The sequence below is a fragment of the Rhea americana genome, unplaced genomic scaffold (assembly GCF_003343005.1).
Source record: "Rhea americana isolate MKP2758 unplaced genomic scaffold, rheAme1 scaffold_299, whole genome shotgun sequence".
NCBI classification, from domain to species: domain Eukaryota; kingdom Metazoa; phylum Chordata; class Aves; order Rheiformes; family Rheidae; genus Rhea; species Rhea americana.
The window spans coordinates 629,175-647,237 of record NW_028186422.1 but is presented as its reverse complement, the minus strand read 5'-3'; the positions used below and the strand labels follow the sequence as shown (position 1 = coordinate 647,237).

Below are 18,063 nucleotides of genomic sequence, written 5' to 3'. Positions count from 1 at the left end.
CATACAAGGCATTCCTATACTATATATGCAAATGTACACATCTAATTACTATTAGTAGTACCACTGCATATATACTATGTTACACTGCATTACATTTCACATAATGAAACTCCTACTTATGAACAGTTATGAACAACAAGGTATTTAGGAGCTTAAAATGCTGTGTTTTAAAACACAGCATTTTAAGCATTTAAAGTGCTGAGAGTTTTCCCAGAGAACAATTGAGGGAAAAAAAAAAACTGTAACCAGCTTAGACACTTATGACACTAAAGGTTTCCAGCAGTAAAATTTCCCAGGAACCAAAGACTACTTATATGCACAACCAATAAGGTCTTTGACTTCAGTGAACTGACTGCTTAAGATACCTATCTTCCTATGTGTGGACTCAGAAAATGGGATTCCCTGAAATTTAGTCCCTAATAAGCTCAGTTTGCAGGAGTTTATCAGCGCAGGCCTAGCTCACTGCTTTGAATTCAATTAAAAATATGGACATTGTTCACGTTGTACCTGATTTCTACCCAGTGATCTGTTATGTAAAATAAACAGTGCAGAGAAAAAGTAACAAGTTATTTTTTCTATATCTGCTAGATTAACTATGTTACTATGCTAGTTACTAYGTCTGCTAGTTACTATGATAAAGTATGTATCTTGCTTTTTCAACTTCTAAAGCTATCACCCCCGAAATACTGAGCACKTACTTATGTATCTTCAACATAAAGCTGGAAATCTGTGATCATGTTGAATGATCACAGATCATTCCCTGTGTCTTACTGGTTAAACACTGTCATGGAACGTGGGAGATGGATGTTCCCCGTTTCAGTCTTTGCTTCTTATATATGTGCTTTAGACATTAGATTACCATGCCTCACTTCCTTCCTTCAGGAGAAAATTACAGACTAAATCAGGATAAAAGTAGAGATTCTGAGTACTAATTTCATAAAGACTTCTCTCTGTAAAGAGGGACAGAATCAGGTACRCTTTTTCTGTGGCATTTTCTCCTACCCTTGTGAATTAATTTACCCTTTCTGTTTGAATTCCAATCCAGAAGGCTGACTATCTTCCCTCGAACATACAGAATTTGGGTGAATTCAGAATTAGAACTAGAATTAGATTTCACTTTTGAGCTAGATGCCTAATTTGCATATCCTGTAGCCCTGACTTTGAATAAAGTCCTTTGCTGAATATTATACTTAAAACTGGTGCCCAACCATCCCACCTACCTTCCCTACCACAAATCCTAAGACTGATTAGCTGGTGAAGAATTTTATTTTTTTAAAAAAGAAAGTTGACTAATAAATGGGACAAAATAATCCAAAAAAGTAAAAACACAGTATTAGATAGTAAGATACAACTGAATGTTCTAAGCTATTTTTAATGTACTGCTTTAAAAAATAACTTGTACTGTCATTTTAATAAGCAGCAAATCCATAWTTTCTAGTAAATTTATTTGAGATGATTCAGTACATCATAAAGCTAAGAAATATTTTAATTCGGTAATTGATTGAGATAATTATATTTTGATATAATGCAAACTGACCATGAAAATTGAGGACAAAGAATCCTCCRGTTGAAAAATCACTGTGAAATTTAAGGAGGACTTGGTTGGTGGAACTATAAGCTGTTTCCAGAGCTGTGTTCCCACTGAAAACTCCCAGCTGAGGCGAATTATGGTCTGGACCATCCCTATGAAGGAAAATATAAAAACATCAGTTGAAGAAACACTATACATTAAAATTAATAGTCCCTTTTCTCTGGARAACAAGTGAAATTTCCACTAAAATCATTTTTTCTTATTCAATAAAGATAAAGTTATTGTTTATATATTTCTATCAACACATAATACTGTAACTTCAAAGCCTAGTATTTTTTAAGACCAGGAGTACTTTATAATAGCTTTTACATTTCCATAAGAAAAAAAATATTGGCGGAGGTTATAACATCTGAAGCTTTCTCTATCTATTCCTGACAAAATTCTCATATAAGCATCAGCTAATAGAAAACATATCTAGAAAATTCTTGTGATCTCAAAATATTTCCAATATTTTTGGTATTGATCCTGCAAGTCTTTTCTCATCACGAATGCACAGAGAGGCATACAGGTTGCAAAAGTTTGATCCTGCTATTTAAATTCATCCAAAGCATCAAAGATATATGTTAAGGAAAAAAAACAAAAAAATAGTACCTCTGAAAAAAATAATGTTCTGCATTTCTCAACAGTAAGACAGACAACCCAAAAAGAAATATTCCAATAACACTGGGCTAATTTTATTTTCAGTGTCATCATGTAAAACTTTTCAGCTTTCAATAGCCAAAATANCACTGCTTCCATCATTGAAGAATTTTTCAAGCTCTGCAATGCTTACTTGGGGTCTTTCTGTATGAATCTAAGCTGAATCTAAAAGCTTTTGTGCTCTCTAAGTTAGTAGATCAGAGACTACATAGAAGCTCTCTGAAAGCATGTAGCTTCTGACCTTTTGCTGTCTTTATCTTGAACAGATATTTGAGCACCTCGTGCTCTTACAGCTAAAAAGCCAAACATTAACTGATTTTTGTCTATCCCAAACCAATTAAGATAAACTCCTGAYCATAAAAATAAAAATCCAGTACCCTGGATAGAGTACTGAGATAGTACTCCAGTACTTCAAGTTTTAAAAGAGTATATGACATATTTATATAGCTTGCATATATTACTTATTTTTATTGAAATGTAATTTAAATAAATTATTCTTAGGCAGTTTTTCAGGGTTATCTAGACTATCAATTTTTACTCTAGTGTTAGTGACAGTAAGAAAAAAAAAAGATAGCTGATTTAGCATAAAAATTTTACTTTCTTCTTCCAGCTGACTCGCAAAACAGTCAGGTCCATTACTTGGTGATTCAAGTAATGAATATTGGACCTGATAATTTACTTAGGTCTTCATTTTAAAAATCCAGTTCCCAAGAGGTAAAAAGAAAACCAACTATACTCATTCCATATTAATGTTCCATATTATTCTTTCATACAAAAGGGAATGGCATATATATGAATGACATAAATAAAATTACACTAAAGAGTTTCCTCCCACAGAACTCAGGAGGTATCTTTCACTGATAGCTCAGAAAGTAACTCTAAAGAAAGCATACTTGTAACTCATGGGCAATTAGGAACTGGGAGAAATAAGCCATAAAACAGTTCTTTAAAAATCTTTATTGAAAGAATGTAACAATTCAGGAGTTCAGCCAAACAGGTCTAAAAAGTTGACATGATTTTAGGACTTATTTGCATATGCAGAAAAGAAAGGAGTCATCGATACAGTTAGATCTTTACCAGTGAAGGCACTTTTTTATTTAATACGCCAAAGAGGACAAACTGTGATGCATTTCAGAGCAGGATTTATTGATAACACAAATATCAGAGGGTAGCCAAACTACAGTGCACAAACATCTCACTTATAAACTGACCGGATTTTCCCTGTATAGATTACATGGATTTCCATGTTGCTGTCTAGAAAAACCTTACCCTGGACAGAAATAGGTACAGAAATAGTGGTTTAGTTTGAAGATGGGAGCAGCTGACTCTCACAAGAATGACTTACATTCYATATTCTGTGAAAGTCATCCTTTGGCAAAACTGCCCATAGCACATGTGAGAGAAAAGCCCTATGCTTTTTATATGGGATAAAGACCTGGGTTAACTATAGACAAGAAGGTTCATCATGACCTCTTCCTATCAGAGACTTCACCATCTGTGCTTACCCTTCAGTATCTGACACAAGAATTTAGACAATCTTGAGACCTTTTCTTCCAGATGAAGACACAAAATGTAGCTGGGTTTGGGGGATAGGAAGTGTAAGTTTGGGAAACTGGAGAATATAAAAAATAAGAAGCTGGAAGATGTAAAAATACAACAGTTGAAATCCTGACTTGAGAAATACAAGGGTTTTGATAGGAATCTATGGCTATCAATCATATTAAGATTTTAGAATGAGCTTTCAAATGTCCAAAAATTTTGCCACATCTAACATAGATTGCCTTGTATATAAACRGAACATATCATTAAACACACTTCTAACTCACATGGTCTTACTTGGAAAATGGAGGTCAGTTAGAACTACCATAAAATTGAACTTATATCTTCCTGTACACCTCAATAAGCTCAAACAAGAGGTGAATGATAACTGSTTTTGAGTTTCAGAGTATTTTTAGGAAAAATTTTTAAGGATTCATGCAGTGCCAAATACTATTCGTTATTTAACATGTTAATAGAATTTGTTTTATTAATTTATGTAGTTCCTTAGAACAGAAATTGCATTATAAAAGGCAACAGTAAATAAAAGCCATAATTTGGAATACTGAGTTTATGACAAATCAATTAAAAAAACCCTTTTCTTTTTAATACATACCAAACCGCAATGTAGTCATTTATAGGTTCAGTTTGGAGTAAGGTGAAGTTGATATAAATCCCATGGCCTGGAGGTACAATAATTAACCAAGTACAGTCCTTGGAATTTGGGTATTCATCTGGAAATCCTGGAGAATAAACTGTACCATTCTGAGCAGTTACATTATAGCCACAAGGAGCTGAAAAGAAAAATGAAAAATTAAAAAGAGATATATAATTTTTCATGTTAAAAAAAGAATACCAAAATGCTCCCAAATTCTAAAAACACAGGATTAAAATGGAAAAGGGTATTATCAAGACCTCTCCTTATTTAAATATAGTTTTAAAATTACATTTAAGTAAATTTTAAGGTGCTAATGGTAGACTACATGCTGTTTCACAGACACATTAAGACCATAGTACATGCTAACTGCAGATACAACATTGTGCATGTAAAAACAGCAAACATCTTTAAAGATCCACCCAGTAGTACGACCTTTAGACAACAGGAAAATGCATCTAACTTGCTATAGCGGTATAGACCAGAGGTTTGGTCTACCAGCTCRAGGCATACAGCTGAATGACTTAGGAAATAATCTAGAGGAAAAATCGTAATGCTCAAGCCATAGAGCTTTAGSTGGCACTCACTGTCCTTATAATTACAGAAAAAAACTGCTCAGGGAACATCAGAAAGGTTCAAGTTACAGCCAATTCAGTATCTATTTGCAGCATGCAGTTCTTCTGGAGCAGGGCAAGAGGATTTAAATTCATTCTGCTATTGTCAGGTACCCATAGTTTGGCTAAACATTACAGGCACCTACATTTTCTCTCATGGGGTGAGATAATACCCAAGATTTGTTTTCATGACATAGACATGGATTTTTGGTGAGATTTTTTTAGGGGGCAAACTTCCAACATCAATATAATTTACTAGCTTTTTGTTTTTCCTGCCTTCTGCTGGCCCTAATGGTGCTCACCAGACAAAAAAACAAAACAACCCCTCCCCTAAAATCCATATCTTTTGCATAAAGAGAGGGAATTCTATAACTAGCTTGGAAAGGTTGTCTCAGTTTAGGACTTTAGCAAATTAACATCTCCTATTGTCTCTTTTGGTTCAAATGTTTATAAAAAAGGTAGAACTGTTAAGTACCACCTCATCTCACTGTTCTCATCTTCCCCTCAAACTGGTCTTTTTTTTTTCCCTTATGATTTAAATCTGAAATTTATAGTGAATTGGTCTTGCTAGCCAAGACACAAAAATGTAGTAACAGCATATCAAGTGACTAAAAAACTGCAATCAGAATGCGCAAGTGTGATATTTTTAATGCTAGTAGACAAACAAAATATATTCCTTCATATTTTTGAGTAAGACTTCATTTTGATAAACCCCCTAGTCCATATGAAAAGCTAGAAAGAGCTGAACTGCTATGAATCAAATGAAATCAAAGGGAAAGATGTGGAGAGAATGAAAAGTCATTAACAGGTAATACCTTAACTTTGTGGTATGTTAATATGGTGGTGCCCTTGCTAGTAAGAGACCACAGACTTTGTGTTAAGCTAACAGGTSAAGGATGTGTCAGGCTTTTTATGGGCTTTTTGTGGCAAACTGGACCTTTGGTTTTAGCTTGAAACAGTAATTATCTAATGACCAGATAACTATTTATTGTTTCATTTTAGCTTTTGCTTAGCTTTGTGCAACTCTGTAGTATAACATTTAATAATGTTCTTATATTCATGTGACTAAAAGAGATTGATAATAAGCAGCTCTTCTGTGTAGAACGAACTTGCTGTACCCCTTCTGTGAGACTGATATATCATCAACCTTAAGACTCAGGGGGGCAGTGGCAGAATGAGTGTAACACCAGAGAAAGGTACAAACACTAGGAAGTTTGGGTGCAATCATTCTAACCGTATATAATCTGAACTGTGCTAGTATCACCGTGACTAGACGTATTTTCCAATTAGATTGTTAAGATTTTATTTGGACTAACACTAAATTCTTGGCTTTGCATATATGGTATGATCCTGTTCCCCATAAAATATTTTGGGTGCAACAAATTGACGGGGATTCAATCAACCTGGTATGAAACCTGGGTACAACAAATTCTTAACAATGTATTTTGACACCAGTGGAAAAACAAGAACCCTTAAAGGGTTCTCACACACAGTTATTCATTATYCTTCTTTTATGAATCATTTATAGGTTACATATTCATCACCACTTTTCCTTGGGACAACTGCATAGCCAGCCCAACTTTGTCCTCTCAAGCCATTGTTAACATCCACTTACAAACCACTACTAGATCCCTTATTTCTCTCAGCTTTCTGAAGTATACGGAATATTTTGTAGAAAGGTTTTGATTTGTGGCTTGTAAGAAGACTGGCCATAGCTACAAAAGTCATTTCATTCTTTCATTGATTTCTCTCTAGGACCCACTGCCAGATTTGAAGGGTCAGAAGCTACTAACACCTTATRCCTTTTGCATTCCTTACTGCAACAACGAGTCATCTGTATGCAATACCAGTTTTTTGGGTTGCAGTGGACCTAGTTTAAATTTACAGAAATGAATACTCTACAAAGTGAGAAAACTGCTACCTTAGTGGAATGAGAGACTGAAAACAACTCTGCTTTCTCAGTCAACACACTAAGAAACCTGCTCTATAGTCAGAAATCATAGATATAAATCCATACAACTGCAGACAAAACGGAAATGCATACATTCAGGCCTTATTTGTGTGCAGCTTTGCAATGCAGATGCCTGTGTGTAGGCTTGACAGGTAGCAGTCACATGCAAAGGAAGCAGGACAGATGTATACTGCAAATTACAGACACGTCAGTAATGGAGAACAGAGAAATTACTTCTCCGAGTTTGGAAATGAAGATGAAACTACTGAATTAAAACTGTGGGCAGAAGGACAGAAGAGAGAAAGAATGACTATCTTAACAGTATTAGGAACTAAATATTATTTTTTATTCCTGTATGCTAATTCAAATGGAACAAATACTTCCTTATTCTCATTTCAGCCAAGAAATTAGACAGAAAATGTTAATACGTGCTATAAAAATCTAAATTATTCTTTTCATCTACATAGTATATACCCTGCCTGTCTTCAATATTCCTTTAGGAAACAAGTTTCTTTAGAAAGTGGAAAGAAATAGGAGATAAAAAAGATATAAGCCTTCTGCTATGCCCTTTGGTGCTGTATGAATATCATTACTCAGGAATATTATATATTACTCTGAAGTCAGATTGCACATTAAATACAAGTATTCTGAATGTATAGATGAKTTTTCAAAAATATAGAAATTAAAAAAGTAAAATTTTTAAAAATCTTGGCTTTTAATTTATGCCACATGGCTAATTTTAGAACTAACTACAGATTCCCAATATATTACCAAGAGCAAAGGCATACCTAAAAATTCAATGCAAAGCAGTACTCCAAGATACCATTCATCGGGAAACATACATGAGGATATAGAATGTTAAAAACAGAATTAAAATGTAAAAAAGTCCCTACAAAATTCCAAAATGTTCCACAATAGATTTACTTTTCGTACAAGCATTCAAAAGCCGTCTGTTCTTCTCAACAGCTGAATGGGTATCATTTTCACATGAGAAGCACACATGCATTTTTCAAGCATTAAAACTTGTACACATAAATACATGACTACATCTCTACATTACTAAGGCAGAAGATACAAAAACAGTGATACACGACTAAGTCATTCCAGTATATAAATTTGGATACTAATGCCATTCTACCTTCATTACATGTTTAAAATTATCAGCCATTTACCAGAACAATAAAAAACTGTCATTCTTTTATGTCAGACACTCGGGAACTGACGTGAGGCAGTTTATCCATAAATCAGTGAAAAATGTCATCATCAGTATGTCTTAGCGACCTTAGTACAAAGACTTTTTAAAATGAATTGTAAAAAACTATTATCCAGTACTTTCTAAATTAATTCAAGAATACTCTGTTCACCAAGGGTGCAATTATAACTGCAGTTATTCTGCCATTAGTATAACTCTGATTTATCAAGATCTCTGTTTTTTTTCTTTTCTATTATAGATATCAGTAGTCCAACTACTTAAAAGGTAGCACTACCCTAATACAGATATAAGCTGCATCTTTATCTCACTTTAACAACCATGTATTTGAGTGTTTTTTTAAATCTTCTTAAGCAGTTCCAGAATGACACAAGGAAGACTATAAAATACCAGGAAGAAGCAGTATTTAGCTGCAGGAGTTTTCATGTATATTTTTTCTTTATCTTTTTAAAATAAAGAGAATATACCTTCTTATACCTCAAAGATATCCTCTTTCCCAGAAATCTCAGAAATTAATGCTTACTGAAATTCATTTTAAGCACTACACTAAAAGAACACAGTGAGAATGCAGATTTAGTAGCTAAGTATCTTTTTATTCCAGAAGTGTAGAGAGTATAGGTCAGCCTTAATGGAAAGAGGGAGAAAATATATTCCCTTATCTTTTTATATCCTATTAAGTATGTTCTTTCTCTGTTTGTATGTGAGATAATATGGCACATTGTAACTGACAGGCAGAAGACATCATAATGAGTTGTAAAAATCTGTATCATCAGGTTGCAAGATTCAGAAGAAATAAATACACTATTATTATCACTTCATATGTGTTACATAAAGATCACACACAAATTAATTTATCAAGTAATTATTTCATATCTTTCCTAAAGCTTTTAGATTTTTTTTAAAAAAAAAAACATTTTGTAAATRTGCTGTCATTGGTTCTGGACATGATATTCTCCATATTTACTTCATATTCTGCTTATAACTAGTTCTTTTCACCATAGCATTGTATTGTATATGGGGCATATATTAATAATATTTTATCATCATCCTTTACACTTTTATATCACTCTTTATAGGATGGTGTAAAACCTTACTGTAAATTTATCTTGGGCAAAAATATTTCACATCTATTTTCAATACCATTCTCCTATGAATAACTTGATATTTTCTTTCAAAATAAAGTTGAATTCATAAACCAATCTCCTTTGAATAGGAATATCTTCCATGGGTGATCCTTCTTCATTTTTTTTTAACTGAAAATTAATTAATTGTCGATTCACATAATGCAGGGAAAATATTTTATAAAGTGCTATAATTTTTAATTAAAAAGCCACAATTAAAGGAGCTCTAGATCATATTCAGTGTAAGGTTTATGTATTTAAAATAGGATTTGAAACATATCTAARGGCAAAATCGAAATCTCCAGTCCTCCTATTCAGTTAATGTCTAATTCAGGAGGCACTTAATAGTCAGCAGCCTTGAGAAAAATGCACATAACTGGAGATCCTAACTCAAGCTCATGTTTTAGGCTCAAGCACTCCTCTAAAATAAGTACAGAAGTTATATATAATAGTCAACAGAAAGAAATACTTATCCTTAATAGAATCTATCAGAGCAAAATTAGACAAAAAAGTTAATAAAATGTTACAGAAACTTTTAATTCAAAAGATACAGCAGATTATGGCTCCCATCCTTTATTTAAATATGTCAATGGCAAAAGTTTTTACCAGTAATTTGAAAAAAATCTGCATCACAACCTGAGGGCAGTGTGATGTGGAGCACAATGTCAGTTTAGGAAAAAGTAAGAACGCAAATGAAGGTGAAATAACCAGTGTAATGGCAGGAGACATTTGGCTTAGATCATTAAGTCTGTCAGGATGATTAAAAAAATATCTCCAGTTTCTGTTAGATTTATAACCAGTTTGCGAATGTGAAAGAGAGTGCTAATATTACTCTATCTTGAAAGTGAAATATGACAACAAAAGGAAAGGCCAAAGGAATGGGATGGCAGGAGGAACTTAAACAAAGAAAAACCGAATCACATCCCTGCTGATAATGTCACTGGATACCTGCAAAGGATGGGTAGAATAATCCTCATCATAGTTATTACCAACTTCTTTGAAACGACGTGATGCATTACCACACTGCGAGTCTAAGGAAAGTGCCAGCCCTGATCTCCCAAAGAAGTATTTCTGGTTATGCCTCTCAGTGTTTTTCCTCTGGAAAGTACCGYTTTGTAAAAGATGTCTATTTCAACRTTTCTTCTGCTGCTGTTCTCTGAGCAGCAGAGCTCCATAAGACTCAGAAGGTGATCAGAAGGTGATTCACAGTACAACTTTAAAAAGTATCATTATGCAATAATTTTATTCACTGGYGATGCTGCTATTTCAATTTTTAAATTACCTTTCTGTCCAAATGAGAAATTAATAGTCTGGAAGGTTTTATACTATTTGCACGCACTCCTTTTTACTTAATTTGAAATATATGTGTTTTTGCAAAATGTCTAAACCATCTTCCAGCTATTCTGATACAAAGATTAAGAAAAAAATGAAAAATGGAAGATGTTGGTTTGGCAGTCATTTAACAGCACATGTACCATTGATTGTACAGAACATATACGTTCATTTCTATGCTGGAAAGATTCCAATTATATTCAATATTGGAAGCATCAATTTAATACTTTTATTTCTATACTGCCGTAAATCTGCAAACCTGCCTAAGTGCTTGGCAATAAAATTCTGTTCTTTAATTTGAAAATAAGACAAAATTCAATACTCTCATTTGTTCAACTGAGTACCACTTCCTAACTAAACTGCTGAAGAGAGAGGGCATGGCATCTCCAATACCAAATGTTCATTCCAGATATTGTCCTCTCCAGAAAAAGGAAAAAGAAAAAGAAGAAGTGATAGTTATTTACTTCATTGATCTTTAGTTAATAATTCTTTGCTTTCTAATATTTCTAATTCTCCCATGTGTGCTATCTATGATTTTATTGGCTCCTTAGGGGCTTATCAAGAGTGAAAGGCCTGAAACAGAGGTTCACCTTTCAGCAGACTTGTAAGTATAAAAGTCCAGTTTCCTTCAGTATATCCCAGAGATAGATTGTATTTTTCCTTTGGGATATTCAGGAAAACAGAGCCAGTTCTTTACTATATTAAAATACATAAATGCACTTTGGGCAGAAATTCTTCTCTATTAGGTAGAGCCACATACAAAAAWTCAACCACATTCAACCACATTTGGACTTTCTAAACTGGTGCCTTTTAAAGACTCCCTCTCTTTCTTCTATAAACTATGAGAGAGACATTTCCCAGAACTGGGAGTTACATCAAAGGAAATGAATCTCTGTTCCTGTCTCCTAACTGAGAACTCAGTCTTTGGAGTTAATATGTTTTATTCTGTACTTTCTATAATTCATGTGAAACCTACTATCTGGTGATGTAGTATTGTGAATATTGTATATTGAACATGATGTATTACACTGAACAAATGTCTTTATCTCAGGTACTGTAAAATGAACTGAAAGCATGTTTCCATAGTAAAAAAAAAAATTGAAATATTAAGATGCATTGTATTATATAAAATTACATAATTAAGAGCTATAAGAGTTTCTGAGCTATAACGTATCTTGTGTTTTCAGTTGAATTCCTTCATACATGCTCTGATGTTAATTAAATTGTGTATGACAGCAGTTGATAAATGCACGCTACTCAGCTATTAGTTCTCTGGTCCTACTACCCAGCTAAAAAGAGCTACTCAAACTTTCCAAAGAACTACTTCCAAATGACTTTAACTTAAACCTACATCAATTTAACAAAACTTTGGATTTACTGACTATGAAATAAAATAGACTATTTTGCAGATCAGATTAAAAAAAAAAAAGAAGTTAAGCAATGTCTCAGTAATTAGAGAATCAAAACAAAATCTCCATCTATGCTGTCCATTTTGTTGGCTCAAACAGGCAGTATTAGCTGGCATGTAACCTTCATTAGGATGTAGAATTATCTAATAGAATTATCATAACAGAAAAACAGCAGAGGCTGTTTTAAACAATGTATTTGGTAATCAACTAGAGTATGTTAAAAGTAGATTAAAATTTAATATTGCATATATTTTAGAGTATTACTTTTGTTTCAACAAACAGAATGGAAATGGTTTTATTAAAACATATTTTTAAGGAAAGGGAATTGCTGTGTAATTCACATTTAAGGATATTACTTTTTGAGAACTGTATCACTGCTAGAAGACGTCCATARGCTAACATAAGCTAATTCTTCTCAGCTTAATAACTCCAATAACAATAACACAAGTAATCTTTTTAAATATATATAATATTAGGGGATTTATATTGTTTTTATGCTTTAATGCGAGCTTTGACAAAAATTAGCACCTGTGAGAACTCTCAGCCAGAATATTTACTTTAAACTGCACTTCTCCCTTGCAAACCCTTTGCATTCCAAGAAATGTGCAGCATTTTGTGTTGCTTCTGTATGTTTAATTTCATAGACTCCTCAGAAATTTATGGTAATTTGCATAACTATTATGGAAAGAATTTCAATCATCCAATTCTAATAATACTGGAGTTAAACAACAAAGTAAATAAGTTGTATACACTTACTTCCCAAGTGCATGCACATGCTGCAATGCATTATAGTTAAGCTGTTAGGACAATATCCTTCTCAGGAAAAAAAAATGAGAAAATAAATCAAATGTTTTTTCTCAGGAATTAAGTTCTCACAAGGCAGAAATTACAAAGTTGAATCAGACCTTTAGCCCATCTAATCTAATGTTTGCTTCTTACAATATTCAACCTCACTTATCTCCTAAAAAAGCACAGAGGATTTCAGAGCAGGAAATATTACTTTAAGTTGTCCCACTGCGAAATCTCTTCCTGGCCCCTGTCCTGCAGCAGGATGATTTACCACTCTCAATCTTTTCCATGGCTTATTCCTGTAGCTCAAGTAGATCTCTCTGAAATTCCTCACAACCTTCTCAGCTTTGACTAACCTAAAAACTATGGGGTATTTTATGAAGAGAAGTATTGGAGATATTCAAGGCCCACCTGGATGCAATCTTGTCTAATATGCTCTAGGTGACCCTGCTGAGCAGGGAGGTTGGACTAGATGATCTCCAGAGGTCCCTTCCAACCTTACTGATTCTATGATTCTATGATCTCACGTATCTTTCAACATGAGTGACAAATATACTAAACATACTTCCTACAATAAAAAACTGTAGCACCGCTAACCTCTTGCTATGATTGAAATCAGTCATTTTTCTTTAATTTTGATTTATTTTACGTCTTCCTAAATAGCTGATTATCTATGACAAAAGTTTTTGCACAATGATTGCTTGGTTTCTTCCTAACATCCTATAGGAGACTTTGGCAAAGCCTCTGGAGATCTAAATGAATGCTAGCAGTTTTGCTTCTGTCTTTTAAATGAAAACCCCAAGTAAAAGCTTTCAAATGGAGCAATTTATGTGTGACAGTGTCCAAAGAAGCAGAAAAAAAGAAAAGTCAAAATAGGACAAATTTCACATGCAGGTCAAGATCATTTTCTGGCAGTATCATCATTACTCATAAGCAATAAAACTTTGACAGACAGTAATACAAACAACATATTGCTAAGGAACATGATTCATAAAATATGATTTATAAAATTACATAATATACTGACTTTGGCTGTGAGAATTACAGATTAGGATAAAGGTCCAACTCTTTAGCAAAAGCTAAATTAGATACATGCACACAAACACAAAAAAACCAGAAAGCTTCGTAAGTTCTGAACCAAAGGTACTACCAGAAAGTTACCTTCACATCTGGGGAAGTGGTAGTTCCAGTTCCTGTTGATTCCATGCTGGCATGTGAGAACAGGCTGACCCCGCAGAACATACCCAGGGTAGCATTCAAATGATACGGACTGACCCACGCTGTAATCCGAGTTGATCATATACCCATTCAGAAAAGGAGGGGGATCGGGGCAGTTCTGTAACTCGTAAGCTGGAAGAGAACAGAAATAATAGGCAAATATTAGAAAGATGAAATCCAATAACGGAGTGATTAACGTGTCAATAAGAAATAAATTATTCATTTGAACCATCTTCATCACTGAGACCATCTCCACTGGAACAAAACATAGGGAAAGATCAAAATCTGGAATAGAATAAACTATTGTCTATAACRTACATACAGAGCAGAAACACAAAGAAACATTGGATGCAGAGGGAGAAAAGGGAATGTTCYATAGCAGTTATTTTGTGTTGACACTTCCCTGCAGCTGAGGTTTTTCTACCATCCTACATCTTTCCTCTACTTTGACTACATTTTATCTTTGGTGTGACTACACTTCATCTATCTCATTATTTGCTCTGAAGATATATAAAATTACTATGCATTAAAATTATTTCACTGTCTCTTTTAAGTGCCTATTACTACTAATAATACTATTATTATTATTATTTTCCCAATTACAACTAGTTATTATATACCTAGTTTAAACTTCTACCAAACACAGTCTAATCAACAGTTAGGTTACCTAGGTCTGACTTATGGTCAGTAATAACAAATCAGGATATTATATAAAATATGTGCTTATTTTTTAATAAAATAAATTTCTAGGCTCAAATCTAGTACCTAAGTTCTGTGATATAATTTTTTAATTTAGTATGTTAAATCTGAAATAAAAATACTCTTGCCCTGAAAGCAGCAACACTATATCCAAAAGCTGCATACAGCAAAATTCATAATAAATCTGATAGAATTCTAATTGGTACTTTTCCACTACAATTCTCTGAAAAAAGCATTATCAGAGAATTTATTTCTACTTGATATAAGAAACAATACAATTTATTACAAGTAAGAAATGGTAAAAAAAAATTTAAAAAATGAAATTTGGCATCAATACCTGCAGTTTACAATATTTATAGAAATATGAAAATCTATACAATGACCATGTTTGTAGTGCAACTYCCAAGTCTTGCTTTTTTATTAATATGCAAGAATATTAATATAACTAATAGCAGCATAAGAACTTGAAACAAATTAACACATTTTCCAAATAAAATTTGTATACTACACTGTACATTATCTGCTAGGAGTGGTTTTAACTGCAAAATAACATAAAAAAATGGAGTTTTTGCAACTCCATATATACAGAAACACTATGCAGCAACACAAACATTTCAAATTACAATTTAAATATATGTAATATTAAGATGTGTTATATTTGACTGGTACTATCCAGTTTTCTCATTACCTGCACCATTTAAATTGTATACTAATTTCAACTAATGAATCAGCTATTAACCACAGTAATTGTTTAAATGTTTTCACGTTTACATATTTTCACTTGTAAATACAGTACTAAGTATTCTATTAAGATTTAATAACACCAGTCATTCATTAAAACTTTAGGAAATTCAGAATGTTCACAAACTATTGTTGTTTTGGAAATACATTAATCTATGTTAAATAAAAAAGTTCACCTGACCAAAAAGTAGAAATAGAGCTAATGAAGTCACAGAAAACATGGTATTTGAAAGACCTGAAAAAGTGAGAGACATCTACCAAGGAAAAAGTTCCTTCTAGATATATCTCCATGTAAGGATTGGATCAGTGATTCCTTCTATTTAATATTTGGATTTAATTTTGTAAAGGCCTCAAAATATTATTCATTAAATTATTTAATTGATACAAACTAGTGCAATGAAAATTCAGGAGCTTTCATTAGTAACATTCACTCAGATAAAAAGATAATTTAAACTACATTTGCATACTGAAGATATTTCCTTACAGCATTTACATTATTAAAGAATTCCACAGAAATCAAGAAAGGAATCCTACAGTTTTAGAAAAATGTTATGTAGAATAAGTGAGATAAACAAGCAGTCAGAAGATGGCAAGTAACTGCTGTCAAGTAATAACTACTGAGGAAAACAATACTCTGCTTTCTCCAAATACTGCATTTTCAATTATGGAATACTACCGTCAAATATAACAAAATTCAAACAAGTTCAATAACGCAAGTGTATCTTATATTAACTTGTCCCTAAAATTACAGTAATAATGGTGAAGAACATATTCTTCAATGACGTATTTTGTTACTTTTTTCYAAATCTAATAATAACAATATGGACATGCGTCCCCCACATGGCTATACACTTGTTATCAATTAGATTATTTAAACAAGTGGTTTCAGTAAGATTTAATTAAACATTTAAGTTAGTTGTGCTAAAGCACCTACTTAAAGTGAAGCTTGTACTTAATTGCTTCATTAAACTAGGGCCACTAGCGTGATTTTTTTTAAGTCTTTTCAGGCATTGCTGATTGCAGTCAGGTTATGTCAAGAATAGAAGATTCATTCTGAAAAAAATAGCCTACTCCTTTTCTCTAATTCATTCAGTGAATCCATAATCCAGCATTTGTAGCAGAGCAGGAAGAGATGTGGATAACAGAAATATTTTGAGATCATCTAATAAATCAGATTACTCTTTCCCCAAATAACAAAAAAAGGAAAGAAAACACTCAATAGCACTAATTATTATGGGAAAGGAAATATAAAATGCTGTATTCTGCTTATTTATGGTTCATTAAAGTTTTGTGCTAAATCTTCTATTAGCCTGTTCTTTTTTAATACTATTATTACTCCTACTATCACTATCAGTACAGCAGTAATAAAAATAATATTATTATCAATATGAATTATTAGCAGCATGTTTGTATGGGCTAGATTATCAGAGAGATTATTTAAGAATACAGGATATATTAAGACTAATAAATTATATCAAAAATCTGCTTAGTAAATTATTAAAGTAAATGCAACAAATGACTATTCAGGGGACATATCGGAAAGATTAGATGATTTTATAGTTTAGTTTGAAAACAAGCTGCAGCATTATATTGCCCCAAAATTACAATGACAAYGATAATTACTGGAACTTTTAAAAGCTGATTGTACAAAATTTTGAGGAGATAAACATGTATGAAAACTACCCCACCTTATTGGTTAATTTGTTGCAATATAGTTCATGGGTTACACTTTAATCTTGTTTACTGTAGTCTCTGTTTTTATGAATTGAATTTAAGATTTGCTTTAAAAAAACCTCTTCTCACTGATCTACGGRAGAATGAAACACTAGAATACCTCAGGCAAAAGTAGCCCTAAGATAATAACAAAATCTCTCTAAACCTCTAATTTGTATAAAATCCAACAAGGAATACTCCTTTCGGATTAGTAATGGATAAGTAATGTCTACCTCTGAAAAGTTTCTGTGTATGTCTTATTTAACTTACAATAAGAAGGAAGAATAYGCATTTCCCCATAAGCATTAACTAGAATTTTCAAAGTTAGAAATAAAGCCTCTGCCTAAAGCAGATGATCATAAATCAGTCAGAGGTGAAAGCATTTACACATGATGAGAGAATAGTTAAAAACAACGGTGGAAAATGTGAAGATACTCTCTGCAAGTGATGTCTGCTATAAATCATACAGAAGATATAAATTATAGAAGTACTTGTTAGTCAGGTGATTCATCTGACTATCATATCATGATTTACAGGACACTCAAGAAATTTGTTTTATAGTTTTAATATAAACATCAATTTTTTTATTCTCTGTTCTTTGATATATGTGCCAATTGTACCTGATTTAACAGAGCAATTTGTTATTCAGTCACCACTATGAAATATTTCCCACAAATACTGATGTCATACCTCACAAAACAAAGCTTTTTTTATTAATGTCATGCCCAAAGACTGGTTTTGTTACTGAGCTTTACAAAATGATATATTTTCCACTGCAGAAAAGCTCAAGTGAAAACCCAATATGAAACCTAACTATGTAAAGGAAATGTAAAAGATTTAATTCT

At 32.7% G+C, this 18,063-nt stretch overlaps 1 protein-coding gene across 1 annotated transcript in view; it reads right to left on the bottom strand.

Moving 5' to 3' along the window:
* CSMD1 (CUB and Sushi multiple domains 1) overlaps window positions 1-18,063 on the bottom strand; it is a 626,201-nt gene that overhangs the window by 128,417 nt on the left and 479,721 nt on the right. Inside the window, exons 42-44 of the mRNA XM_085309436.1 lie at window positions 14,009-14,197; window positions 4,383-4,560; window positions 1,538-1,683 (exon numbers count right to left, since the gene is read on the bottom strand). Coding sequence (XP_085165562.1) covers window positions 1,538-1,683; window positions 4,383-4,560; window positions 14,009-14,197 — 513 coding nt within the window. The remainder of the gene's footprint in view (window positions 1-1,537; window positions 1,684-4,382; window positions 4,561-14,008; window positions 14,198-18,063) is intronic.